Below are 20,635 nucleotides of genomic sequence, written 5' to 3'. Positions count from 1 at the left end.
TTCTGCAGTAGTTGCATGCATGGGGGGGGTTGCCCCCCCCACACTAATCCTTTGCCACAGGTGGGGATCTCTGTGCACATATCACACTACCCCCTTCCCCCCCGCAAGCTACACACCTATGGGGGAGCAGGGTGATCTGTGGAAGGGGGGGCTTGTAAGATATCACACTGGGGGGCTCTTTTATTCCTTTCTTCCCTCCCTCATTTCAATGCGGCGAGGGGGGGTAGATTCGTGGCTTGCTTGGGAGGAGGAGAAGCCCTTCCCCCTCAGGTGAAGCCCCGCCTTAAAGCCTCTGGGTGAGTGGCCCTTTAAGAGCAGAACGGTGAATCATGGGGGGGGGGCTGTTGCCAAGGGCAACGTTTGGACGCTGGTGGGCGCCCGAGAGGCGTGGGGGGGGGGGGGACCCACAGGGGTGCGCGCCCTCCCCTCCCTCTCCCGCCGGCTACCCCTTTAAGGTAGCCCTCGTGGCAGGCAGGCGGGGCGGAGCGTTTAGAACGTCCGGCGACGGACCGTTCCGAAGGCCACGCCCCCTCCCTCCCTCCCTCTGCCCGAGCGTCGCCCCTTTAAGAGCCGCGCGCGTTGGGGCGGGGCGTTCAGAACGCTGGGGACAAACAAATGGCTACAGCGCGTTCCAAAGGCCACGCCCACCTGGCTTGCTGGCCACCCCCACACACTGGGTGGCTCCCGCCTCTGCTGCCCCCAAGGGCGCCCCCCGGCGCACTCCTGCTCCTGGCCCTAGAGAAATCTGACCCCCATCTCCTCCTGGGCCTGGCCCCACTTCCCCCCTCTATGGGGCCAGGATGGGGAACCAGTGCCTCCCAGCAGGCCCTGGCAGCGGCTGCCCCCTGGGGTGCCCACTTGGCTCTGTTCCCCTGGCCCCCCCCGCTGGCTGCCCCCCTGCTGCTGGCCCTCGCTCTCCTGGCCCCACCGGCCCAGGGCTGTGTTCAGTGCCGGGCGGGGCACCGGGACATCCCAGCCCGTTTCGCCCGGCTCTGTGCCCGCTACCGCCAGGTTCACGCCCGCCCGGGCTGCCCCAGCCGCCCCTGGAGCCCGGAGTCCTTCAAGGGGTTTGCCCTGGGTAGGGTCCCGTCCTCTAGCCCCGGGTCTGGGAGGAGAGTGCGGGGGGGGGGTCTGGGAGCCAGGATGCCTGGGTTCTTCTCATAACCTTCACGGTGTGCAGGGGGCATGGCCTGCCCTGTCTTGACTCAAATCGGGCTGTTAACTCTGGTCCCTACTGATAACCGATGTTTCCTGCTCACCTGAGCCGGTTGTCCTGGATGCAAGATTGAACCCAGAGTACCAGACTGCCCCCTCGGGAGCCGGAACCCCTGCGTGCGCCGTAGATTAACTCCAGCAGCCCCCACCCTGTACCCCCTCCCGCAACCCTTCCTCTTCCTCCTCCAGATGAGCAAGCCATGGATGCGGTGACTGAGAAAACTCACCGAGTCTTGCGTCTCATTGGTAATACCCCCTCCCCTACAACCGCCCCCCGGAGGGGGGGGCGAATAGACTGAAGGGGGCCATTCTCTGCCCCAACAGAGGGAGCCCGGGGTGGGGGGCAGGATGGCATCAAATGTGCACCGTCGCTGTCCCCCCAGAGATCAACCGGACCCTCTCGGATCTGCCCAAGTTCTGGGACTGGCTGCGGGAAGTGAAGCTACTGGAGTACAGCAAGGAGGGTACGGGGGGGGGGCTGTGGGGAGGGGAGGGGTGGGGTCCCCAGGGCCCCACTTAAGGTAAAGGCACTGCCCCCCCTAGTCCTCAGGGCCTTTCTTGGTGTGTCTGCCCCATTCCCTTATTGTCCCCCACAGCTGGTTTTGGGGTGTGTCTGTAGCTGAGAGCTGCCTCTGCTCCATGAGCTGGGGTGGGATGTGGGGTGCAGGGGGGCAGACCCCCCCCTCACTGTCTCTCTCTCTCTCTGCCCTCCACAGTTCTGTGCCCGCCAGCTTGCCGTAAGTACCAGCCCTTTGGAGACGGGTGCTGGGAGGGGTGACCCCAACACTGTAGTCTTGGGGGACCAGAGTCCCCCCAAATTATTCTGGGGGACCCACTGTCTCAGCCTGCCGGACACGGCCCAGCCAGACCCTCCCTAATCCCATGCTGGGCAGCGCAGGGTTGGTGCTTGGAGGGCAGATTTGGAGTGGGGGCTCAGCAGGGGGCGCTCTCCCCTGGCAGGCGGGGCTGGCCCCAGGGGGGCGCTAGGGGGCTCCGTGGGGCAGGGAGCGGGGCGGGGGGCTCAGCAGGGGGCGCTCTCCCCTGGCAGGCGGGGCTGGCCCCAGGGGGGCGCTAGGGGGCGCTGTACCACGGGGGGCGGGTCAGTAGAGAGTGCCCCACCACAGAGGTGGCTGCTTTTCAGCCTGGCCACCTGCGACCTCTGGCCTCCCGGGTCTGTCCAGCCCTGAGTGAATGGTCTCCCCTCCGCAGCACCCTGGGGTGGGGGTGGGGAGCTGAGGGGTACCCCAGGCCCCCCCAGCTGACGCTGGCCCCCTCTTCCTCTCCAGGGGCCTCGGCCTTGGCCATCAACTGCTCCAGCTGCAAGAAGGGGAAGGTGCCCTGCTGGGCCCTGAAAAAATGTTACCCCGGTGAGTCCCCCTCCGGTGGGGGGGCCTGGGCCCGCCTCTCTCCTCTGCCCCCTCCCAGCCCTCCAGCACTGGCCTCCTGCCCCCCCCACACGACCCCCTTTGCTGCCCGGTTGGGGGAGGAAGGGGTATTCCTGGGGTCACTCCCCGTCAGAGCCCCCCCCACCTTCCTCCCCACAGACTGCCCCCTTTCTTCCCCTCCCCCCCATTCATCCCCTCTATTTGCCCCCCCACCCCCAGGGCGCAGGGATCTCCGGGACTCCCTGCTGCTGCTGAGCGTCCTGTCCGCCTCCAGCCTGCTCGTGGGGGTCATCACCTGCGCCCTGCAGTGAGCCAGGGAGGCCTGGGCTGGGGATAGGGGAGGGGATAGGGGAAGGGGCGGGGCCTGGGCTGGGGATAAGGGAGGGGATAGGGGAAGGGGCGGGGCCTGGGCTGGGGATAGGGGATGGGATGGGGAAGGGGCGGGGCCTGGGCTGGGGATAGGGGAGAGGGTGGGCCTGAGCTGGGGGGGGGCTGGACTGTGTTTTTTTGGGGGGGGGAAGGCGGATGGGGCATAGTGGGATCTGAGGGGGAGGACATGGGGAGGGCAGGGGGCAGGTGGGGGACACTGAGGGTGCGGGGGGGTTGGCACTGAGGGGCCCGCCCCCTTTTGGCGGGGGGGAGGAGGAGGTCCAGCCGAGGTGTGGGGGGGTGACTCATGGGGCTGACGTCTGGACTTTCTCTCGGCAGGTTCCGGTTCTACCCGCTGCCCGAGTGACCCCCCCGCCCCCGCCCCCACCACCTGGATCCACAATAAATGGGCTTCCCCTCCAGGCCTCGTGCTGGCAGCAGCAATCTCTGGGGGTGCACATGCGGGTGTGGGGGGCAGGGTGTCGGCCATGTAAGGGTGTGGGGGCAGGGTGGCGGGCGTGCGAGGGTATGGGAGCAGGGTGGCGGGCGTGCAAGGGTATGGGGGCAGGGTGGTGGGTGTGCGAGGGTATGGGAGCAGGGTGGTGGGCGTGCGAGGGTATGGGGGCAGGGTGGCGGGCGTGCGAGGGTATGGGGGCAGGGTGGTGGGCGTGCGAGGGTATGGGGGCAGGGTGGCGGGCGTGCGAGGGTATGGGGGCAGGGTGGCGGGCGTGCAAGGGTGGGGTGGCAGGGTGGCAGCATTGTGAGGGTGGGGGAGCAGGGTGGTGGGCATACAAGGGTTTGGGAGCTGGGTGGCAGGCGTGTGAGGGTGGTGGGGCAGGGTGGCAGGTGTGCAAGGATATGGGAGCAGGGTGGTGGGCGTGTGACGGTGTGGGGGGCAGTGTAGTGGGTGTGCGAGGGTATGGGAGCAGAGTGGCGGGAGTGCGAGGGTGGCGGGGCAGGGTGGCAGGCGTGCGAGGGTATGGGGGCAGGGTGGCGGGCGTACGAGGGTATGGGAGCAGGGTGGTGGGCGTGCGAGGGTATGGGGTCAGGGTGGCAGGCGTGCGAGGGTATGGGGGCAGGGTGGTGGGCGTGCGAGGGTATGGGGGCAGGGTGGGGGGCGTGCGAGGGTATGGGGGCAGGGTGGCGGGCGTGCGAGGGTAAGGGTGCAGGTGGTGGGCGTGCGAGGGTATGGGGGCAGGGTGACAGGCGTGCGAGGGTATGGGGGCAGGTGGCGGGCGTGCGAGGGTATGGGGGCAGAGTGGCGGGAGTGCGAGCGTATGGGGGCAGGTGGCGGGCGTGCGAGGGTATGGGGGCAGGGTGGCAGGCGTGCGAGGGTATGGGAACAGGGTGGCGGGCGTGCGAGGGTATGGGGGCAGGGTGGCGGGCGTGCGAGGGTATGGGAGCAGGGTGGTGGGCGTACGAGGGTGTGGGAGCAGGGTGGGGGGCGTGCGAGGGTATGGGGGCAGGGTGGCAGGCGTGCGAGGGTATGGGAGCAGGGTGGCGGGCGTACGAGGGTATGGGGGGCAGGGTGGCGGGCGTACGAGGGAATGGGGGCAGGGTGGCGGGCGTGCGAGGGTATGGGGGCAGGGTGGCGGGCGTGCGAGGGTATGGGGGCAGGGTGGCGGGCGTGCGAGGGTGTGGGAGCAGGGTGGTGGGCGTGCGAGGGTATGGGGGCAGGGTGGTGGGCGTGCGAGGGTATGGGAGCAGGGTGGTGGGCGTGTGAGGGTATGGGGGCAGGGTGGTGGGCGTGCGAGGGTATGGGAGCAGGGTGGGGGGCGTGCGAGGGTATGGGGGCAGGGTGGCGGGCGTGCGAGGGTGTGGGAGCAGGGTGGTGGGCGTGCGAGGGTATGGGGGCAGGGTGGTGGGCGTGCGAGGGTATGGGAGCAGGGTGGTGGGCGTGCAAGGGTGTGGGAGCAGGGTGGTGGGCGTGCGAGGGTGTGGGAGCAGGGTGGTGGGCGTGCGAGGGTGTGGGAGCAGGGTGGTGGGCGTGCAAGGGTATGGGGGCAGGGTGGTGGGCGTGCGAGGGTATGGGAGCAGGGTGGCGGGCGTGCAAGGGTATGGGAGCAGGGTGGCGGGCGTGCGAGGGTGTGGGAGCAGGGTGGCGGGCGTGCGAGGGTATGGGGGCAGGGTGGTGGGCGTGCGAGGGTATGGGAGCAGGGTGGTGGGCGTGTGAGGGTATGGGGGCAGGGTGGTGGGCGTGCGAGGGTATGGGAGCAGGGTTGGGGGCGTGCGAGGGTATGCGGGCAGGGTGGCAGGCGTGCGAGGGTATGGGGGCAGGGTGGCAGGCGTGCGAGGGTGTGGGAGCAGGGTGGTGGGCGTGCGAGGGTATGGGGGCAGGGTGGTGGGCGTGTGAGGGTATGGGGGCAGGGTGGTGGGCGTGCGAGGGTATGGGAGCAGGGTTGGGGGCGTGCGAGGGTATGGGGGCAGGGTGGCAGGCGTGCGAGGGTATGGGGGCAGGGTGGCAGGCGTGCGAGGGTGTGGGAGCAGGGTGGTGGGCGTGCGAGGGTATGGGGGCAGGGTGGTGGGTGTGCGAGGGTATGGGAGCAGGGTGGTGGGCGTGCGAGGGTATGGGGGCAGGGTGGCGGGCGTGCGAGGGTATGGGGGCAGGGTGGCGGGCGTGCGAGGGTATGGGGGCAGGGTGGTGGGCGTGCGAGGGTATGGGGGCGGGGTGGCAGGCGTGCGAGGGTATGGGGGCAGGGTGGTGGGCGTGCAAGGGTATGGGAGCAGGGTGGCGGGCGTGCGAGGGTATGGGGGCAGGGTGGCGGGCGTGTGAGGGTATGGGGGCAGGGTGGCGGGCGTGCGAGTGTATGTGGCCACGGTGGTGGGCGTGCGAGGGTATGGGGGCAGGGTGGCAGGCGTGCGAGGGTATGGGGGCAGGGTGGTGGGCGTGCGAGGGTATGGGGGCAGGTGGTGGCCATAGGGTGACCAGATGTCCCGATTTTATAGGGACAGTCCCGATTTTTGGGGCTTTGTCGTGGGCGTGCGAGGGTATGGGAGCAGGGTGGCGGGCGTGCGAGGGTATGGGGGCAGGGTGGCGGGCGTGCAAGGGTATGGGGGCAGGGTGGTGGGCGTGCGAGGGTATGGGGGCGGGGTGGTGGGCGTGCGAGGGTATGGGGGCAGGGTGGTGGGCTTGCGAGGGTATGGGAGCAGGGTGGCGGGCGTGCGAGGGTATGGGGGCAGGGTGGCAGGCGTGTGAGGGTATGGGGGCAGGGTGGCAGGCGTGCGAGGGTATGGGGGCAGGGTGGTGGGCGTGCGAGGGTATGGGGGCAGGTGGTGGCCATAGGGTGACCAGATGTCCCGATTTTATAGGGACAGTCCCGATTTTTGGGGCTTTGTCGTATATAGGAGTCTATTACCCCCCACCCCCGTCCCGATTTTTCACACTTGCTGTCTGGTCAGCCTAGGTGGGCGTACAAAGGTGTGGGGGCAGGGTAGTGGGTGTGCAAGGGTATGGGAGCAGGGTGCCGGGCGTGCGAGGGTATGGGAACAGGGTGGCGGGCGTGCGAGGGTATGGGGGCAGGGTGGCGGGCGTGCGAGGGTATGGGAACAGGGTGGCGGGCGTGCGAGGGTATGGGGGCAGGGTGGTGGGCGTGCGAGGGTATGGGGGCAGGGTGGTGGGCGTGCGAGCGTATGGGAACAGGGTGGCGGGCGTGCGAGCGTATGGGAGCAGGCTAGTAGGTGTGCAAGGCTGTGGGGATGCCCGTGGCCTGGCGTGTCAGAACGGCACCGTGTGTCGGGAGCGTGTGACTCATCGCCGCCGGCCCATGTTATCCCTCCCCACACACACACCCCATGGCACATTGCACAAGGGTGCAGGAGCCCGCCCGGCACATGTCCCCCTCCCCCCCCAAGGTGTCCCATGCCTGGTGTGCCCCACGTGACACCCAGAGGGGCGGCAGCTGCCTGGCCAGGTATCAGGTGTCCCCTGGGGCTCAGTGGGACCCGCCCAGGTGTGTGCGGGAGGGGGGGAGGGAGGAGGGAGCGGCCGGGAGCTGGGCCGCCATTGGTGGCAGACGTGGGATGGGGCGGAGTCTACCGGGGCCTGAGCCCGAAACGGGATGCGGAGGAGAGAGCGACCGAGAGGGACCCTCTTCCCCCATCCCAGGTAAGCCCCGGCTGGAGGGGGGAACAGAAGCCCCCCCTCTTTTTCTCCGCCTCCCTCCTGCGGGTCCTGTTCCTTCCCTCCCCCCTTGTTCTCCCCCCCCTCCCACTTCTTACTTCCTCCCTTTTCAATTCCCTTTCCCCAGCCCCTGCTCCTTTCCCTCCTTCCTCGCCTCCTTCCGGCTTTCTTCTTCTCTTCCCGGTCCCTTCTTCCCCCTTTGCACTCGCCCCCCTTCCTTCCTTCCTTCCTTCCTTTTTCTTCACTCATCGCTTTTTTCGTTTTTTTTCACATTCTTTCTTTCTTTCTTTCTTTCTCTACACCTTTATCTCCTCGTTTCCCCATTCCTTCTCTCTTGAGCCCGTTCCCTTACTCTTCCCTTCCTTCGTTCACCCCATTCAATGTTCCCTTCCTTCCTTGGGTCTTCCGTCCCCTTCCTCTTTTCCCTCCCCGCCCTTCCCTCTAGCCCTCTGGCAGTGAACATGTCCCCCAGCCCAGCAAGCCCCACGATTTACTCCTGGGGTCCCAGAAACCGATATGGCGCCCCCTAGAGGGGACAGGCCCCTACCCCATTCCCTGCCCCCCTGAGCCAGCCAGTCCCTGCCCTGGGGCTGGAGGGGAGCCGGCGCCCCCTAGAGGGGACAGGCCCCTGCCCCATTCCTCACCCCCCTGAGCCAGCCAGTCCCTGCCCTGGGGCTGGAGGGGAGCCGGCGCCCCCTAGAGGGGACAGGCCCCTGCCCCATTCCTCACCCCCCTGAGCCAGCCAGTCCCCGCCCTGGGGCCGGGCGGGAGCCGACACCCCCTAGAGGGGACAGGCCCCTGCCCCATTCCTCACCCCCCTGAGCCAGCCAGTCCCTGCCCTGGGGCCGGAGGGGAGCCAGCACCCCCTAGAGGGGACAGGCCCCGGGCCCCATTCCCCGCCCCCCTGAGCCAGCCAGTCCCTGCCCTGGGGCCGGAGGGGTGCCGGCACCCCCCAGAGGACCTATATTAGGGGGGTGGAGCCCCAACAGGGTGGGTCCCTATGTCTGGCACCTGCTTGTGTCAATATTTGTCCCGCCGCCTGAACTCTGCCCTGGGCTGTCATCAGTTGGGGAAGCACGGGGGCGGGGGGGGGGGGTGGAGAGGGAAGCAATCGGCCCATGAAGCCAGGAAAGGGTTAATAGCCCCACAAATGGGAGGCAGGGAATGGAGGGATCCCCCGAACCTTCCCCCAACTCAACCCCTGGCCCCCTCCACATCTCCCCCCCCCCAGCCTCACACGATCCCCAAATCTTTTGCCAAACTCACCCCAATTCTCCTGAACCTTCCCCCCAAACCCAACCCCCCCAAATTCATCCGATTCCCCTCCCAACCCCCACTCCTCTTCTCCGCAGCCCCACCCCGTTGGCTTTAGGGAGGAGTCCCGGGGCCAGGTCACAGGCTACTCTGTGTCGAAGCGTTTCAACTCCTGGGGTGATGGTGTCACCCCACCACCCCGCCCAGGGAGTGGGATGCTGGGGGGCAGGGAGAGGTTGGGGATCAGAGCGGGTTTACACATGTCCTGAGCCGCTTCTCTCCCCACAGCCAGGGAGAGAACCCAGGAGTCCTGGCTCCCGGCCCCACCCGCTCTAATCCACCAGCCCCCACTCCCCTCCCAGAGCCAGGGAGAGAACCCAGGAGTCCTGGCTCCCAGCCCCGCCCGCTCTAATCCACCAGCCCCCACTCCCCTCCCAGAACCAGGGAGAGTACCCAGGAGTCCTGGCTCCCAGCCCCCCCTGCTCTAACCACCAGCCCCCACTCCCCTCCCAGAACCAGGGAGAGAACCCAGGAGTCCTGGCTCCCGGCCCCGCCCGCTCTAATCCACTAGCCGCCCCAGGCTGAGGGCTGTGTGTGTGGTCTGGGGCGGGCGCTGTGTGTCCCCCTGGGGCTCGGGCGGGTTGGCGTAGCGGCAGAGAGTCCCGCAGGGGGGCAGTGGGAGTGGCGAAGACAAGACCAGCCAGTGAAGCTGCCCTGAGAGAGGGCGGAAAACAGCTCCTGGGTGCTGACAGAGCATAACCCACCCAGAGAGCCGGTCACCGAGGGAGCTGTTCTGTGCCTCAGTTTCCCTATCTTAGCAACGAGGGTCTTTCCTCTCTTTAGGTTGTAACCGGGCGGGGCCTGTCTCTGGATCGCCCGGCGCCCCGATCTCGGTTCCGCGTCTCCGTGGGGCAGCCCCGGGGCTCACCCGGCCGGGCCCCCCCACCCCGATGGCGCCGGACGACGGCACCGACTGGCTTCTGGCGCTGCTCACCGACATCCAGCTGGAACAGTTTTACCACAAGATCCGGGACGAGTTACACGTCACCCGCCTGGGCCACTTCGACTACGTCAAACCCGCCGACCTCGACCACATCGGCATGGGGCGCCCCGGTGGGTGTAGGGGGGCTAGCGGGGGCTGCGGGGCGGGAGTGAGGGGCACCGGCAGAGCTGTGGGGGGCAGGGCCGGGCTGGCAGGGGGCTACGGGTCGGGAGTGAGGGGCACCGGCAGAGCTGGGGGGGGGCAGGGCCGGGCTAGCAGGGGCTGCGGGTTGGGAGTGAGGGGCACCGGCAGAGCTGGGGGGGGGCAGGGCAGGGCTAGCAGGGGCTGCGGGTCGGGAGTGAGGGGCACCGGCAGAGCTGGGGGGGGCAGGGCTGGGCTGGCAGGGGCTGCGGGTCGGGAGTGAGGGGCACCGGCAGAGCTGGGGGGGGGGCAGAGCTGGGCTGGCAGGGGCTGCGGGTCGGGAGTGAGGGGCACCGGCAGGGCTGGGGGTGGGGCAGGGGCTGGGGGTGGGGAGTGAGGGACACCGGCAGAGCTGGGGGGGCAGGGCTGGGCTGGCAGGGGCTGGGGGTGGGGAGTGAGGGGCACCGGCAGAGCTGGGGGTGGGGCAGGGGCTGCGGGTCGGGAGCGAGGGGCACCGGCAGAGCTGGGGGGGAGGGGCAGGGCTGGGGGTGGGGAGCGAGGGGCACTGGCAGAGCTGGGGGTGGGGCAGGGGCTGGGGGTGGGGAGTGAGGGGCACCGGCAGAGCTGGGGGGGCAGGGCTGGGGGTGGGGAGCGAGGGGCACAGGCAGAGCTGGGGGTGGGGCAGGGGCTGGGGGTGGGGAGTGAGGGGCACCGGCAGAGCTGGGGGGGGCAGGGCTGGGCTGGCAGGGCTGGGGGTCGGGAGCGAGGGGCACCGGCAGAGCTTGGGGGGCAGGGCCGGGCTGGCAGGGGCTGGGGGCGGGGAGTGAGGGGCACCGGCAGAGCTGGGGGGGAGGGGCAGGGCTGGGGGTGGGGAGTGAGGGGCACCGGCAGAGCTGGGGGGGCAGGGCTGGGGGTGGGGAGCGAGGGGCACAGGCAGAGCTGGGGGTGGGGCAGGGGCTGGGGGTGGGGAGTGAGGGGCACCGGCAGAGCTGGGGGGGGCAGGGCTGGGCTGGCAGGGCTGGGGGTCGGGAGCGAGGGGCACCGGCAGAGCTTGGGGGGCAGGGCTGGGGGTGGGGAGCAAGGGGCACCGGCAGAGTTCCCCCTTTCTAACCGCCAGCCCACCCAATTCAGGTCAGCGGCGGCTGGAAGACGCCATCAAGCGCAGGAAGCAGCAGTGGCCGCGCCCCAAGTCCTGGGTTTATAAGGTTTGGATTCGCCCCCTCCCCTATTGCCACAGGAACCCTGGTGTTCGGGGGCAGAAAACAGGCCCCCTCGTGCAAGCCAGGGGTGCGTGGGGTGGAGGGCTGGGAGCCAGGACTCCTGGGTTCGCTGGCAATTAGGCAGTGTACACGTCTCTCTCTCTCTCTGTCAGATGATCGGTGGCCCGAGGACCCAGGAGCCAGGGGAGGGGCCCTCCCGCCCCCCACCTCCTCGCCCAGACTCGGACACCCCCCTGAAATGCCTAATCAGTGAATGGGACCTGCGCCTGCGGGAGCGGCTGGGCGACGGCTGCTTCGGGGTGGTGCACCGGGGGGAGTGGACCCCGCCCGGCGGGGGCACCGTGAGTTGTCTGGGGGCCTCGCGGGCGGTGGGGGGCTGCGGGCGGGGTCCGGCGTCTCCCAGGAATGGCCTGGGAATCTCACACTGCGGAGTGGGGGGGACAGACCCAGAGCCGAGATCTGAAAATCATGAGATTGGCGCTGGTGATCATGTGATCATTTGAACCTTGGGATTTCCCAGGTGGCTTCGGGGCGGGAAGGTCCCCAGGGCGACGTCTGGCCGTGTCTTGTCCCCCCCGCCCCCAGCAATGCCAGGGCCTCGCCCTGTTAGCCAGGGGCCCGGTGCATCTCCCAGGGCCCGAATTGACCCCCGCCTGTGCTCCGGGGGCCCGAAGACGGGGTGGCAGGCAAGGCAGAGAGGGGAGTTGGAAAGGGGAGACAGATGGAAGGAGCGCGGAGAAGGACGGATGGATGGAAGGGGGAAGGGAGGACGGAGGGATGTGGGGCTGGAGGGGTGGGGGGAGAGGGTGTGGGGCTGGACCCACCTGTTGCCCCCTCTTCCTTCTCTTCTGGCTGCTGCTTCCCTTTCTTCTCCCCCCTCCACCTCTCCATTTGTCCTCCCCTCCGGCCCCCCACCCCCACAGATCCTCCACCCCCCCCAGGAACTGACCCCCGCCCTGCCCCCCCGCCCAGCTCTCCGTGGCGGTGAAATCCCTCCGCTCCGACGTCAGCACCGACCCCCTCGCGCTGGTTGATTTCCTCAATGAGGTGAACACCATGAGCACCCTGGACCATCCCCACCTCCTGCGGCTCCACGGGGTTGTCCTCAGCCAGCCCCTCAAGATGGTGAGCAGGGCCCGGACGCCTGGGTTCCCTCGCCGACTCCGGGAGTGGAGTGGGGGCTGGTGGGTTAGAGCAGGCGGGGCTGGGAGCCAGGACTCCTGGGTTCTCTCCCTGGCTCTGGGAGGGGAGTGGGGGCTGATGGGTTAGAGCAGGGGGGGCTGGGAGCCAGGACTCCTGGGTTCTCTCCCCAGCTCTGGGAGGGGGGTGGGGGCTGGTGGGTTAGAGCAGGGGGGGCTGGTAGCCAGGACTCCTGGGTTCTCTCCCCGGCTCTGGGAGGAAAGTGGGGGCTGGTGGGTTAGAGCAGGGGGGGATGGGAGCCAGGACTCCTGGGTTCTCTCCCCGGCTCGGGGAGGGGCGTGGGGGCTGGTGGGTTAGAGCAGGGGGGGATGGGAGCCAGGACTCCTGGGTTCTCTCCCGGCTCGTCACCAGTACGCTCTGGGCAGGTGACGGAGCTGGCCCCGCTGGGCTCCCTGTACGACCAGCTGCGCCTGCCCTTCCCCCTGCACCGGCTCTGGCTCTACGCCATGCAGGTGGCCCAGGGCATGGCTTACCTGGAGTCCAAACTCTTTATCCACCGTGACCTGGCCGCCCGCAACGTCCTGCTGGCCTCCGAGGAGCACGCCAAGATCGGCGACTTTGGCCTCATGCGGGTGCTCTCGAGCAAGGGGGACCGGTACATCATGTCCGCCCACCGCAAAATCCCCTTTGCCTGGTGAGACCCCCAGGGGGCGCTAGGGGGCACTGTGGGGCAGGGAGCAGGGCGGGGGGCTCAGCAGGGGCCGCTCTCCCCTAGCAGGCTGGCCTGGCCCCAGGGCGGCGCTAGGGGGCGCTGTGGGACAGGGAGCAGGGCAGGGGGCTCAGCAGGGGGCGCTCTCCCCTGGCAGGCAGGGCTGGTCCCAGGGCGGCGCTAGGGAGCGCTGTGGGGCAGGGAGCGGGGCGGGGGCTCAGCGGGGGGCGCTCTCCCCTGGCAGGCGGGGCTGGCCCCAGGGCGGTGCTAGGGGGCGCTGTGGGGCAGGGAGCGGGGCGGGGGGGCTCAGCAGGGGGCGCTCTCCCCTAGCAGGCGGGGCTGGCCTCAGGGCGGCGCTAGGGGGCGCTGTGGGACAGGGAGCGGGGCGGGGGGGCTCAGCAGGGGGCGCTCTCCCCCGGCAGGCAGGGCTGGCACTAGGGCTGGCACTAGGGCTGGCACTAGGGCTGGCACTAGGGGGCGCTGTCCTGCAGGTTTCTCTCTCTCTCTGACGTGTCTTCTCCTGCATCCCAGGTGCGCCCCCGAGAGTCTGCGCTCCGGCGTCTTCTCCCACGCGTCCGATGTGTGGATGTTCGGGGTCACCCTCTGGGAGATGTTCTCCTACGGCGAGGAGCCCTGGATGGGGCGCTCGGGACGCCAGGTGAGCCCTAAGGCAGGGGTTGGAGGAGAACCCGGGAGTCCTGGCTCCCAGCCCCCCCTGCTCTAACCCACCAGCCCCCATTCCCGTCCCAGAGCCAGGGGGGCGGGAGAACCCAGGAGGTCCTGGCTCCCAGCCCCCTCCCCCCCCCCCCCCCCCGCCCGAACCCATCCCCCTGTACTATGGGAAGGACTTTGATCTCCATCTAGTGGTTGTGGTCGGTAATGCAGTCCGGGGGTCTGCGATGCTTTAACCCTCCCGCAGGGGGCGCCGAGGAGCTGGAAGTTCACTCTCTGGTTTGCACCCCCCAGATCATGCTGTCGGTGGAGCGGGAGGGGGCGCGGCTGGAGCGCCCCGAGGACTGTCCCCGCGGCCTTTATGGGCTGCAGCGGCGCTGCTGGGCCCCCAACCCCGAGGAGAGACCCCACTTCCGGGACATTGTCGGCCTGCTGCACGAGGTAAGAGACCCTGGGGGCTGCTGGAGTCCCCTGCCCCATGGCCGGCCCCCTGCTCTGCTCCCCACAGCCCCCCTGCTGGGGTCCCCTGCCCTACCCGACGGCCAGCCAGCCCTACTGCTCTGCTCCCCACAGCCAGCCCCCTGCCCTGCCTCCCACGGTGCCCCTGCTGGGATCCCCTGCCCCACAGCCAGCCCCCATGCCCCGCTCCCCATGGCGCCCACTGCTGGGGTCCCCTGCCCTGCCCCACAGTGCCCCATGCTGTGATCCCCCCACCCCACAGCCAGCCCCCCACTCTGCTCCCCACAGTGCCCCCTGCTGGGGTCCCCTGCCCCACAGCCAGCCTCCCTGCCCTGCCCCCCACAGCACCCACTGCTGGGGTCCCCTGCCCCCTGCTCTGCTCCCCATGGCGCCCCCTGCCAGGATCCCCCGCCCCACAGCCAGGTCCCTGCTGTGCTCCCCACAGCGCCCCCTGCTGTGATCCCCTACCCCACAGCCAGCCTCCCTGCCTTCTCCCCACAGCGCCCCCTGCTGTGATCCCCTACCCCACAGCCAGCCTCCCTGCCTTCTCCCCACAGCGCCCCCTGCTGGGGTCCCCTGCCCCACAGCCAGCCCCCTGCTCTGCTTCCCACGGTGCCCCCTGCTGGGAGAGGCTGGGGCTGGAAGGGCCGGGAGACACCCCCCCCCCCCCCCCCCCCCAGACCTACGAATGGGAATAACCCTTTCCCTACTGTTCTCAGCTCCGTCCCCGGGAGGTGCGAGCCACTCAGGACTTGAATGAACCGGGGTGGCTGAGACTGGAAACCAACGATCTCATCACGGTGATTGAGGGCAGGTGAGCCCGGGCGCCTGGGTTCTCTCCCCGGCTCTGGGAGGGGAGCGGGGGCTGGTGGGTTAGAGCAGGGGAGCTCGGAGCCAGGACTCCTGGGTTCTCTCGCCGGCTCTGGGAGGGGAGTGGGGGCTGGTGGTTAGAGCAGGGGGGGCTGGGAGTCAGGACTCCTGGGTTCTCTCCCTGGCTCTGGGAGGGGAGTGGGGGCTGATGGGTTATAGAGCAGGGGGGCTGGGAGCCAGGACTCCTGGGTTCACACCACTTCTTGCCCCCTGCAGCCCCGAGTCCTCGACCTGGCGGGGCCAGAACAGGCGGACTCTGCGGGTCGGGATCTTCCCGGCGTCGGTGGTGAGCCCGGAGGAATCGCCCACTGCTGGGGTGCCCCGGATCAGCCTCCCCGTCCGCAACAGCTTCCAGCACGTGGGGCATGGTGACCTGGACCCCAGCCGCAGCTGGGGAGCCCCTGACCGCATCGAGGAGTGAGTGGGGGGGAGGGGGCGTGGCTGAGGGCAGGGGGAGAGGCACATTGCTGAGGAGAAGGGGCGTGGCTATATGGGAGGGGGCGTGGCTAAGGGAGGGGGAGTGGCTGGTAAAGGGGCATGGCTGATGGAGGGGTGTGTCACGTTCCTGACGGGGAAGGGCGTGGCTATGTGGGAGGGCGCGTGGCTGAGGGAGGGGGCGTGGCACGTTGCTGAGGGGAAGGGGCGTGGCTGGGGGGAGGGGACGTAGCTGTGGGGGAGGTGCGTGGCCTGGGGAGGGGTGTGGCTGATGGAAAGGGGGAGTGGCTACGGCGAAGGAGCGTGTCTCTTAGGGAGGGCTGGGTGGTGGTGTGGGCTGAGGGGGCGTGATGGATGGGAAGGGGCGTGGTTATGGAAGAAAGGGGGCGTGTCTCTGAGGGGGGGCATGGCTGTTGAGGAGGGGTGTGGCCAAGCAGGTGGGGAAGGGAGGGGGGGTGGCTTGCTCTAAAGGAGGCGGTGCTCTACCAGGCCTCTCCCTTGCCTCCATCCCAGCTCTCCCATCTCCCCCCAGGGGTTTCCATGACAACCCCTAAGTGTGGGGTGGGCTGTGACCTGGGGCAGGGACCCCAAAGTGTCCCCCCTCCAGATGGGATCTAGGAATTACTGCCAAGGACCCACACAACTAACCCTCCCTCTCTCCCCCGCCCCCGTCTGCCCCCCTCCCAGGCCGCAGGGGAAGCCCCGGGACCCAAAAGAGCCAGGCGGGATCAAGCCAGGGAGCCAGCAGCTTCTCCGGCTGACGCGTGAGTATCCAGCCAGCCCGGCGGGGGCGCTGGGGGGCCGGGGGGGCACGGCTCTGCTGCTACCATATGGGCTGGAAGGGAATGGGGAGAGAACCCAGGAGTCCGGGCTCCCAACCCTCCCCGCTCTAACCCACCAGCCCCCACTGCCCTCCCAGAGCCAGGGAGAGAACCCAGGAGTCCAACTGTGACTCAGTTTCCCTTTCCCCCTTCCTAGGTCTCTCTAAGAGTCTGGACTCAGTGTCGGATTTCAGCGTCCTTCGGGCGAAACCCAGGCGTCCGGGTGACGATCTCGCGTTCCTGCCTCGTCACGTCGGCCACCCACCGTCTCGCTCGCCAGGGGAAATGGGGCTACGGCCCCTGGAGACGCCCCCAAAGTCACGGCCTGCCCCTCGGCCCTGCCTACCCCGCAGGATTGATGCTCCACTCCAGCAACCTGGGGCCAGGGACAGGAGGGAGGCAGGGGGCACCAGGGCCTCTGGGGGGGCCCACAGGGCTGCAGAGGGGGTCATGGGGCCCCCATGTGGGGGGCAGAACAGCAACAGTGACATGGAGTGGAAAATCAAAGAGGTGAGTGAGTGAGGAAAGAACCCAGGAGTCCTGGCTCCCAGCCCCCACTGCTCTAACCACCCAGCCCCCACTCCCCTCCCAGAGCCGGGGAGAGAACCCAGGAGTCCTGGCTCCCAGCCCCCCCTGCTCTAACCCACCAGCCCCCACTCCCCTCCCAGAGCCAGGGAGAGAACCCAGGAGTCCTGACACACCATCCCTCTCCCAGGCATAATGGGGGGCTGCGGGGCGGAGGCTGGGGGGCTGGTGTCCCTCCCCAGCAGGGTCTCAGCCTCTCGTCTGCTTGTCCCGCCGCAGGTGGAGGAGAAGGTCCACGGGGTGACGGTGGAGGAGTGTCGCGAGGCGCTGAGGCTGAACGGCTGGGACACCCAGAGAGCCATCGAGACGCTAAAGGTGGCAGTCAGGACCCCCCCTCCCTACCCTGGGGCCGGGTGGGAGCCAGCGCCCCCCAGAGGGGACAGGCCCCTGCCCCATTCCCTGCCCCCCTGAGCCAGCCAGTCCCTGCCCTGGGGCCAGGTGGGAGCTGGCGCCCCCTAGAGGGGACAGGCCCCTGCCCCATTCCCCGCCCCCCTGAGCCAGCCAGTCCCTGCCCTGGGGCCAGGTGGGAGCTGGCGCCCCCTAGAGGGGACAGGCCCCTGCCCCATTCCCGCCCCCCTGAGCCAGCCAGTCCCTGACCTGGGGCCGGGTGGGAGCCGGCGCCCCCTAGAGGGGACAGGCCCCTGCCCCATTCCCGCCCCCCTGAGCCAGCCAGTGCCCACCCTGGGGCTGGGTGGCAGCCAGCGCCCCCTAGAGGGGACAGGCCCCTGCCCCATTCCCCGTCCCCCTGAGCCAGCCAGTCCCTGCCCTGGGGCCAGGTGGGAGTCGGCGCCCCCTAGAGGGGACAGGCCCCTGCCCCATTCCCCGTCCCCCTGAGCCAGCCAGTCCCTGCCCTGGGGCCAGGTGGGAGCTGGCGCCCCCTAGAGGGGACAGGCCCCTGCCCCATTCCCCGTCCCCCTGAGCCAGCCAGTCCCTGCCCTGGGGCCAGGTGGGAGCTGGCGCCCCCTAGAGGGGACAGGCCCCTGCCCCATTCCCCGTCCCCCTGAGCCAGCCAGTCCCCGCCCTGGGGCCAGGTGGGAGCTGGCGCCCCCTAGAGGGGACAGGCCCCTGACATGCCCGTTTTCCCGGCAGGTTGACCAGCTGTTCCACGTCAGCCCACACTCCCGGCTCGAGTGCCGGCGCATCCTGGAGAAGCATCGCTGGAACCTGGCCATGGCCTCGCGCTACGTCCTGAGCCGTGGCCTCCGGGCCTGAATGGGGCAACGTCCCGCCCACCCCAGCAGGGCCCAGTGATGGCCTCTGCTTCCCGCCTCGGCCTGGCCTCGACCTTCCGGCCTCCCAGAGCCGGGGAGAGAACCCAGGAGTCCTGGCTCCCAGCCCCCCCGCTCTACTCACCAGCCCCCACTCCCCTCCCAGAGCCGGGGAGAGAACCCAGGAGTCCTGGCTCCCAGCCCCCCTGCTCTAACCACCCAGCCCCCACTCCCCTCCCAGAGCCGGGGAGAGAACCCAGGAGTCCTGGCTCCCAGCCCCCCCCTGCTCTAACCCACCAGCCCCCACTCCCCTCCCAGAGCCGGGGAGAGAACCCAGGCATCCTGCGGCTGGTTGTGCCTTGATTGTGTGTCTGTAGCTTGCTGGGGTTGTGTGTGCGTTTAGGGAGGGGCCTGAGGGTGTGTGTGTTGTGTATGTGTGATTGTGCGCGTCGACTGTTTTTGCCTGTTCCCACATGTGTGGTTGTGGAGCTTGCACTATTGTGTGTGCATTTTGGAGGGGAGGCACAATTGTGGGTGTGGGGTGTGTGTCTGCACACTGCTTGGGAGAGGCTTGTGCATCCATTGCGTGTGGCGGTGCGTCCGCCCCCTTCCTAGGGCTCGGGATATTTCACAAGGCTTGTGTGTGGATTGGGTGTGATGAATGTGCAAAGCTGTCTGTGTGTGAGGTGGTGTGTGACTTGCACATGAAGGGGTCGGGGCGGGCCTGCGAGCCGGGTCCTGTGTGTACCTAGTGTACAGTTGTTACGGGTGTTGTATATATTGTGCAAAGCAATAAAGATGAACTAGAGATGAGCATCCCAGGTGGCGTGATTGGGGCCTCCTCCCCATCCTCCCCAAATGGGACTCCCCAGGACCTCTTCACCCCCACCTGGAATAGGCCATGTGACCTTCACCCTCCCTGAAGTGGGGCAGGACAAGATGGGTGGGAGACGAGGGGGTACTGGGGTGGTGGGAGGAAAGGGAGTTGTGGGGGGAAGAGGGAACTGGATTTCAGGGGAGAATGAGGGGTGCGGGGAAGGATATAGAAGATCAGGGTTGGAAGGGATCTCAGGGGGTATCTAGTCCAACCCCCTGCTCAAAGCAGGACCAATTCTAAATGGCCCCCTGAAGAATTGAACTCACAACCCTGGGTTTAGCAGGCCAGTGCTCAAACCACTGAGCTATCCCCACCCCCACGTGGGGCAGAGAGGACGATAGCTGCAGAGCAGGATGAGGAGCCAGGACAGAGGACCCAAGGATAGCCGGAGTCTTAGCATTTTATTGGGTTTGCAGGAACGCTCAGCACAACCATCCCTCGAGACATGAGGTCCATTCCCCTCATCTCCTGCTTGTGGGGTGTGATTTGTCTGAGGCGTCAGGTGATCAGGCTGAGGCCACAGGATTGTTAGGGGAGGAGATGAAGGAGCACCCCAAGGGTCTATATAAACTGGATATAAACTGGCCATCAGGAAGTTTAGACTTGAAATGAGATGAAGGTTTCTGACCATCAGAGGAGTGAAGTTCTGGAACAGCCTCCCAAGGGGAGCAGTGGGGACAAAAGACACATCTGGCTTCAAGACTGAGCTTGATAAGTTTATGGAGAGGATGGTATGATGGGATAGCCTAATTTTGGCAATTAATTGATCTTTGATTGTTAGCGGTAAATCTGCCCAGTGGTCTGTGATGGGATGTTAGATGGGGTGGGATCTGAGTTACTACAGAGAATTCTTTCCTGGGTGCTGGCTGGTGAGTCTTGCCCACATGTTCAGGGTTTAGCTGATTGCCAGATTTGGGTCGGGCAGATTGGCAGAGGGGTTGTGCAGGAGGTCAGACTGGATGATCATACTGGTCCCTTCTGACTTTAAAGTCTATGAGTCTATAAAGTTTTAAAGCTTTATTAATAAAATCACAGCGGTGAGTGCTGGGAACGCTCCCACATCACTCCGAGGGAGGGAGAAAGCATTAGTGCCCCGAGCCCTAACCCACTTTCATACTCACACACGCACGACCCAAGGCTGGCCAAGCCCGGATGTAACGTAAGAAGAAGAGGGGCACGGGTGGACAAGAGTTCTGTCCTGTGCAGAGGCCATTTAGGATCCGCTGTTGATCTCCGATTTGCTTCAGCTCTTAGGAGGGTTTTAGGTTCTGGGGCTTTTGGGGGGGGGAGTTTGTTTAGGGACCTCTGTCCCCTGTGCTTTTTGTACCAGTCCAAACCGGCCTCCCTCAGCTTTCCCAAAACATAACGGCTTCAGGGATGCGACGCTGTTGTTTCCCCTCCTTGCTGGCCTTTGCTGTCTCACTAGTTTTTGCAGCCCATGCAGTTTTGTTTAGCTGAATCCTCCTTTCTCGTGGCTGGTCCGGGTCAGAATCCAGGCCCCCATCTTTCTTGGCAGGCAGTCGAGCGTTGGTTGCGGGCCGTGGCCTTGGGCGGCTGGAATTAGCTTTTTATTTTTGGCCCTAGCTGGAGCATCGAGTTAACCCGGTCCCTTCTCCCTTCCTCCCCCTTTGGCCTCTTGCAATCTGCAAAGGAATTTTTTGCTCCACACTTACATTTTTAACCCCTCCCAAAATCCTTTCTCGTGCATATGCTTATATAGCCGTGGGAGGGGGGACAATTTTACTGTGACTGACGGGGAGTTGCCCCTTCCTCTCACCTTCACTCCACTTTCTGCCCCCCTCCACGAAAGAAAGATACAGTAGAGTTGGCCAAGGTTGTCTTCTCTCGCGTTGGCCAATATGTCTCCATCTGGGGTTGGCTTGACTCCACCTTGGTGAACGTGCCTCCACGGTTGGTATGACTATCTTAGCCAAAGCTCCTCCATCTTGGGTTGGCTTCCATCCATCATGGCCAACGGCCACCATCTTGGGTTGGCTCGCCTCCCTCTTGTCCCACATGATTCCACCGGGTTGGCATGACTTCACGCTGGCCACAGCTCCTCCGTGGGTCAAGCCAACCCTACCATTCCTCCACTGTGGCTTGATGCCCCTCCCTCAGCATCAGGAATTCAGAGGAACCAGGGGGGGAACCCCATTAAAAAGCACCATGTTGC

At 67.2% G+C, this 20,635-nt stretch overlaps 2 protein-coding genes across 2 annotated transcripts; both read left to right on the top strand.

Annotated features, from left to right (window-relative positions):
* Window positions 1-653: 653 nt before the first annotated feature.
* On the top strand, window positions 654-3,336 carry TMEM95 (transmembrane protein 95). The gene is made up of 7 exons (XM_054005579.1): window positions 654-1,078; window positions 1,405-1,461; window positions 1,599-1,679; window positions 1,932-1,952; window positions 2,502-2,582; window positions 2,820-2,907; window positions 3,309-3,336. The coding sequence occupies exons 1-7, from the start codon at window positions 790-792 to the stop codon at window positions 3,334-3,336; spliced, it is 645 nt and encodes a 214-aa protein (XP_053861554.1). The 5' UTR covers window positions 654-789.
* A 3,641-nt stretch (window positions 3,337-6,977) lies between these two features.
* TNK1 (tyrosine kinase non receptor 1) lies at window positions 6,978-18,393 on the top strand. Its single transcript, XM_054005712.1, has 14 exons — window positions 6,978-7,074; window positions 9,187-9,456; window positions 10,598-10,671; window positions 10,839-11,027; window positions 11,659-11,811; window positions 12,252-12,520; window positions 13,067-13,193; window positions 13,502-13,648; window positions 14,386-14,480; window positions 14,753-14,953; window positions 15,659-15,735; window positions 15,950-16,302; window positions 16,597-16,692; window positions 17,467-18,393. Exons 1-14 carry the CDS (start codon window positions 6,990-6,992, stop codon window positions 17,587-17,589), a joined length of 2,259 nt encoding a protein of 752 aa, XP_053861687.1. The 5' UTR covers window positions 6,978-6,989; the 3' UTR covers window positions 17,590-18,393.
* Window positions 18,394-20,635: the final 2,242 nt, after the last annotated feature.

The sequence above is a fragment of the Malaclemys terrapin genome, chromosome 15 (assembly GCF_027887155.1).
Source record: "Malaclemys terrapin pileata isolate rMalTer1 chromosome 15, rMalTer1.hap1, whole genome shotgun sequence".
Lineage (NCBI taxonomy): Eukaryota > Metazoa > Chordata > Testudines > Emydidae > Malaclemys > Malaclemys terrapin.
The sequence above is the reverse complement of the archived record's forward strand: the minus strand, read 5'-3'. Positions and strand labels throughout refer to the sequence as shown.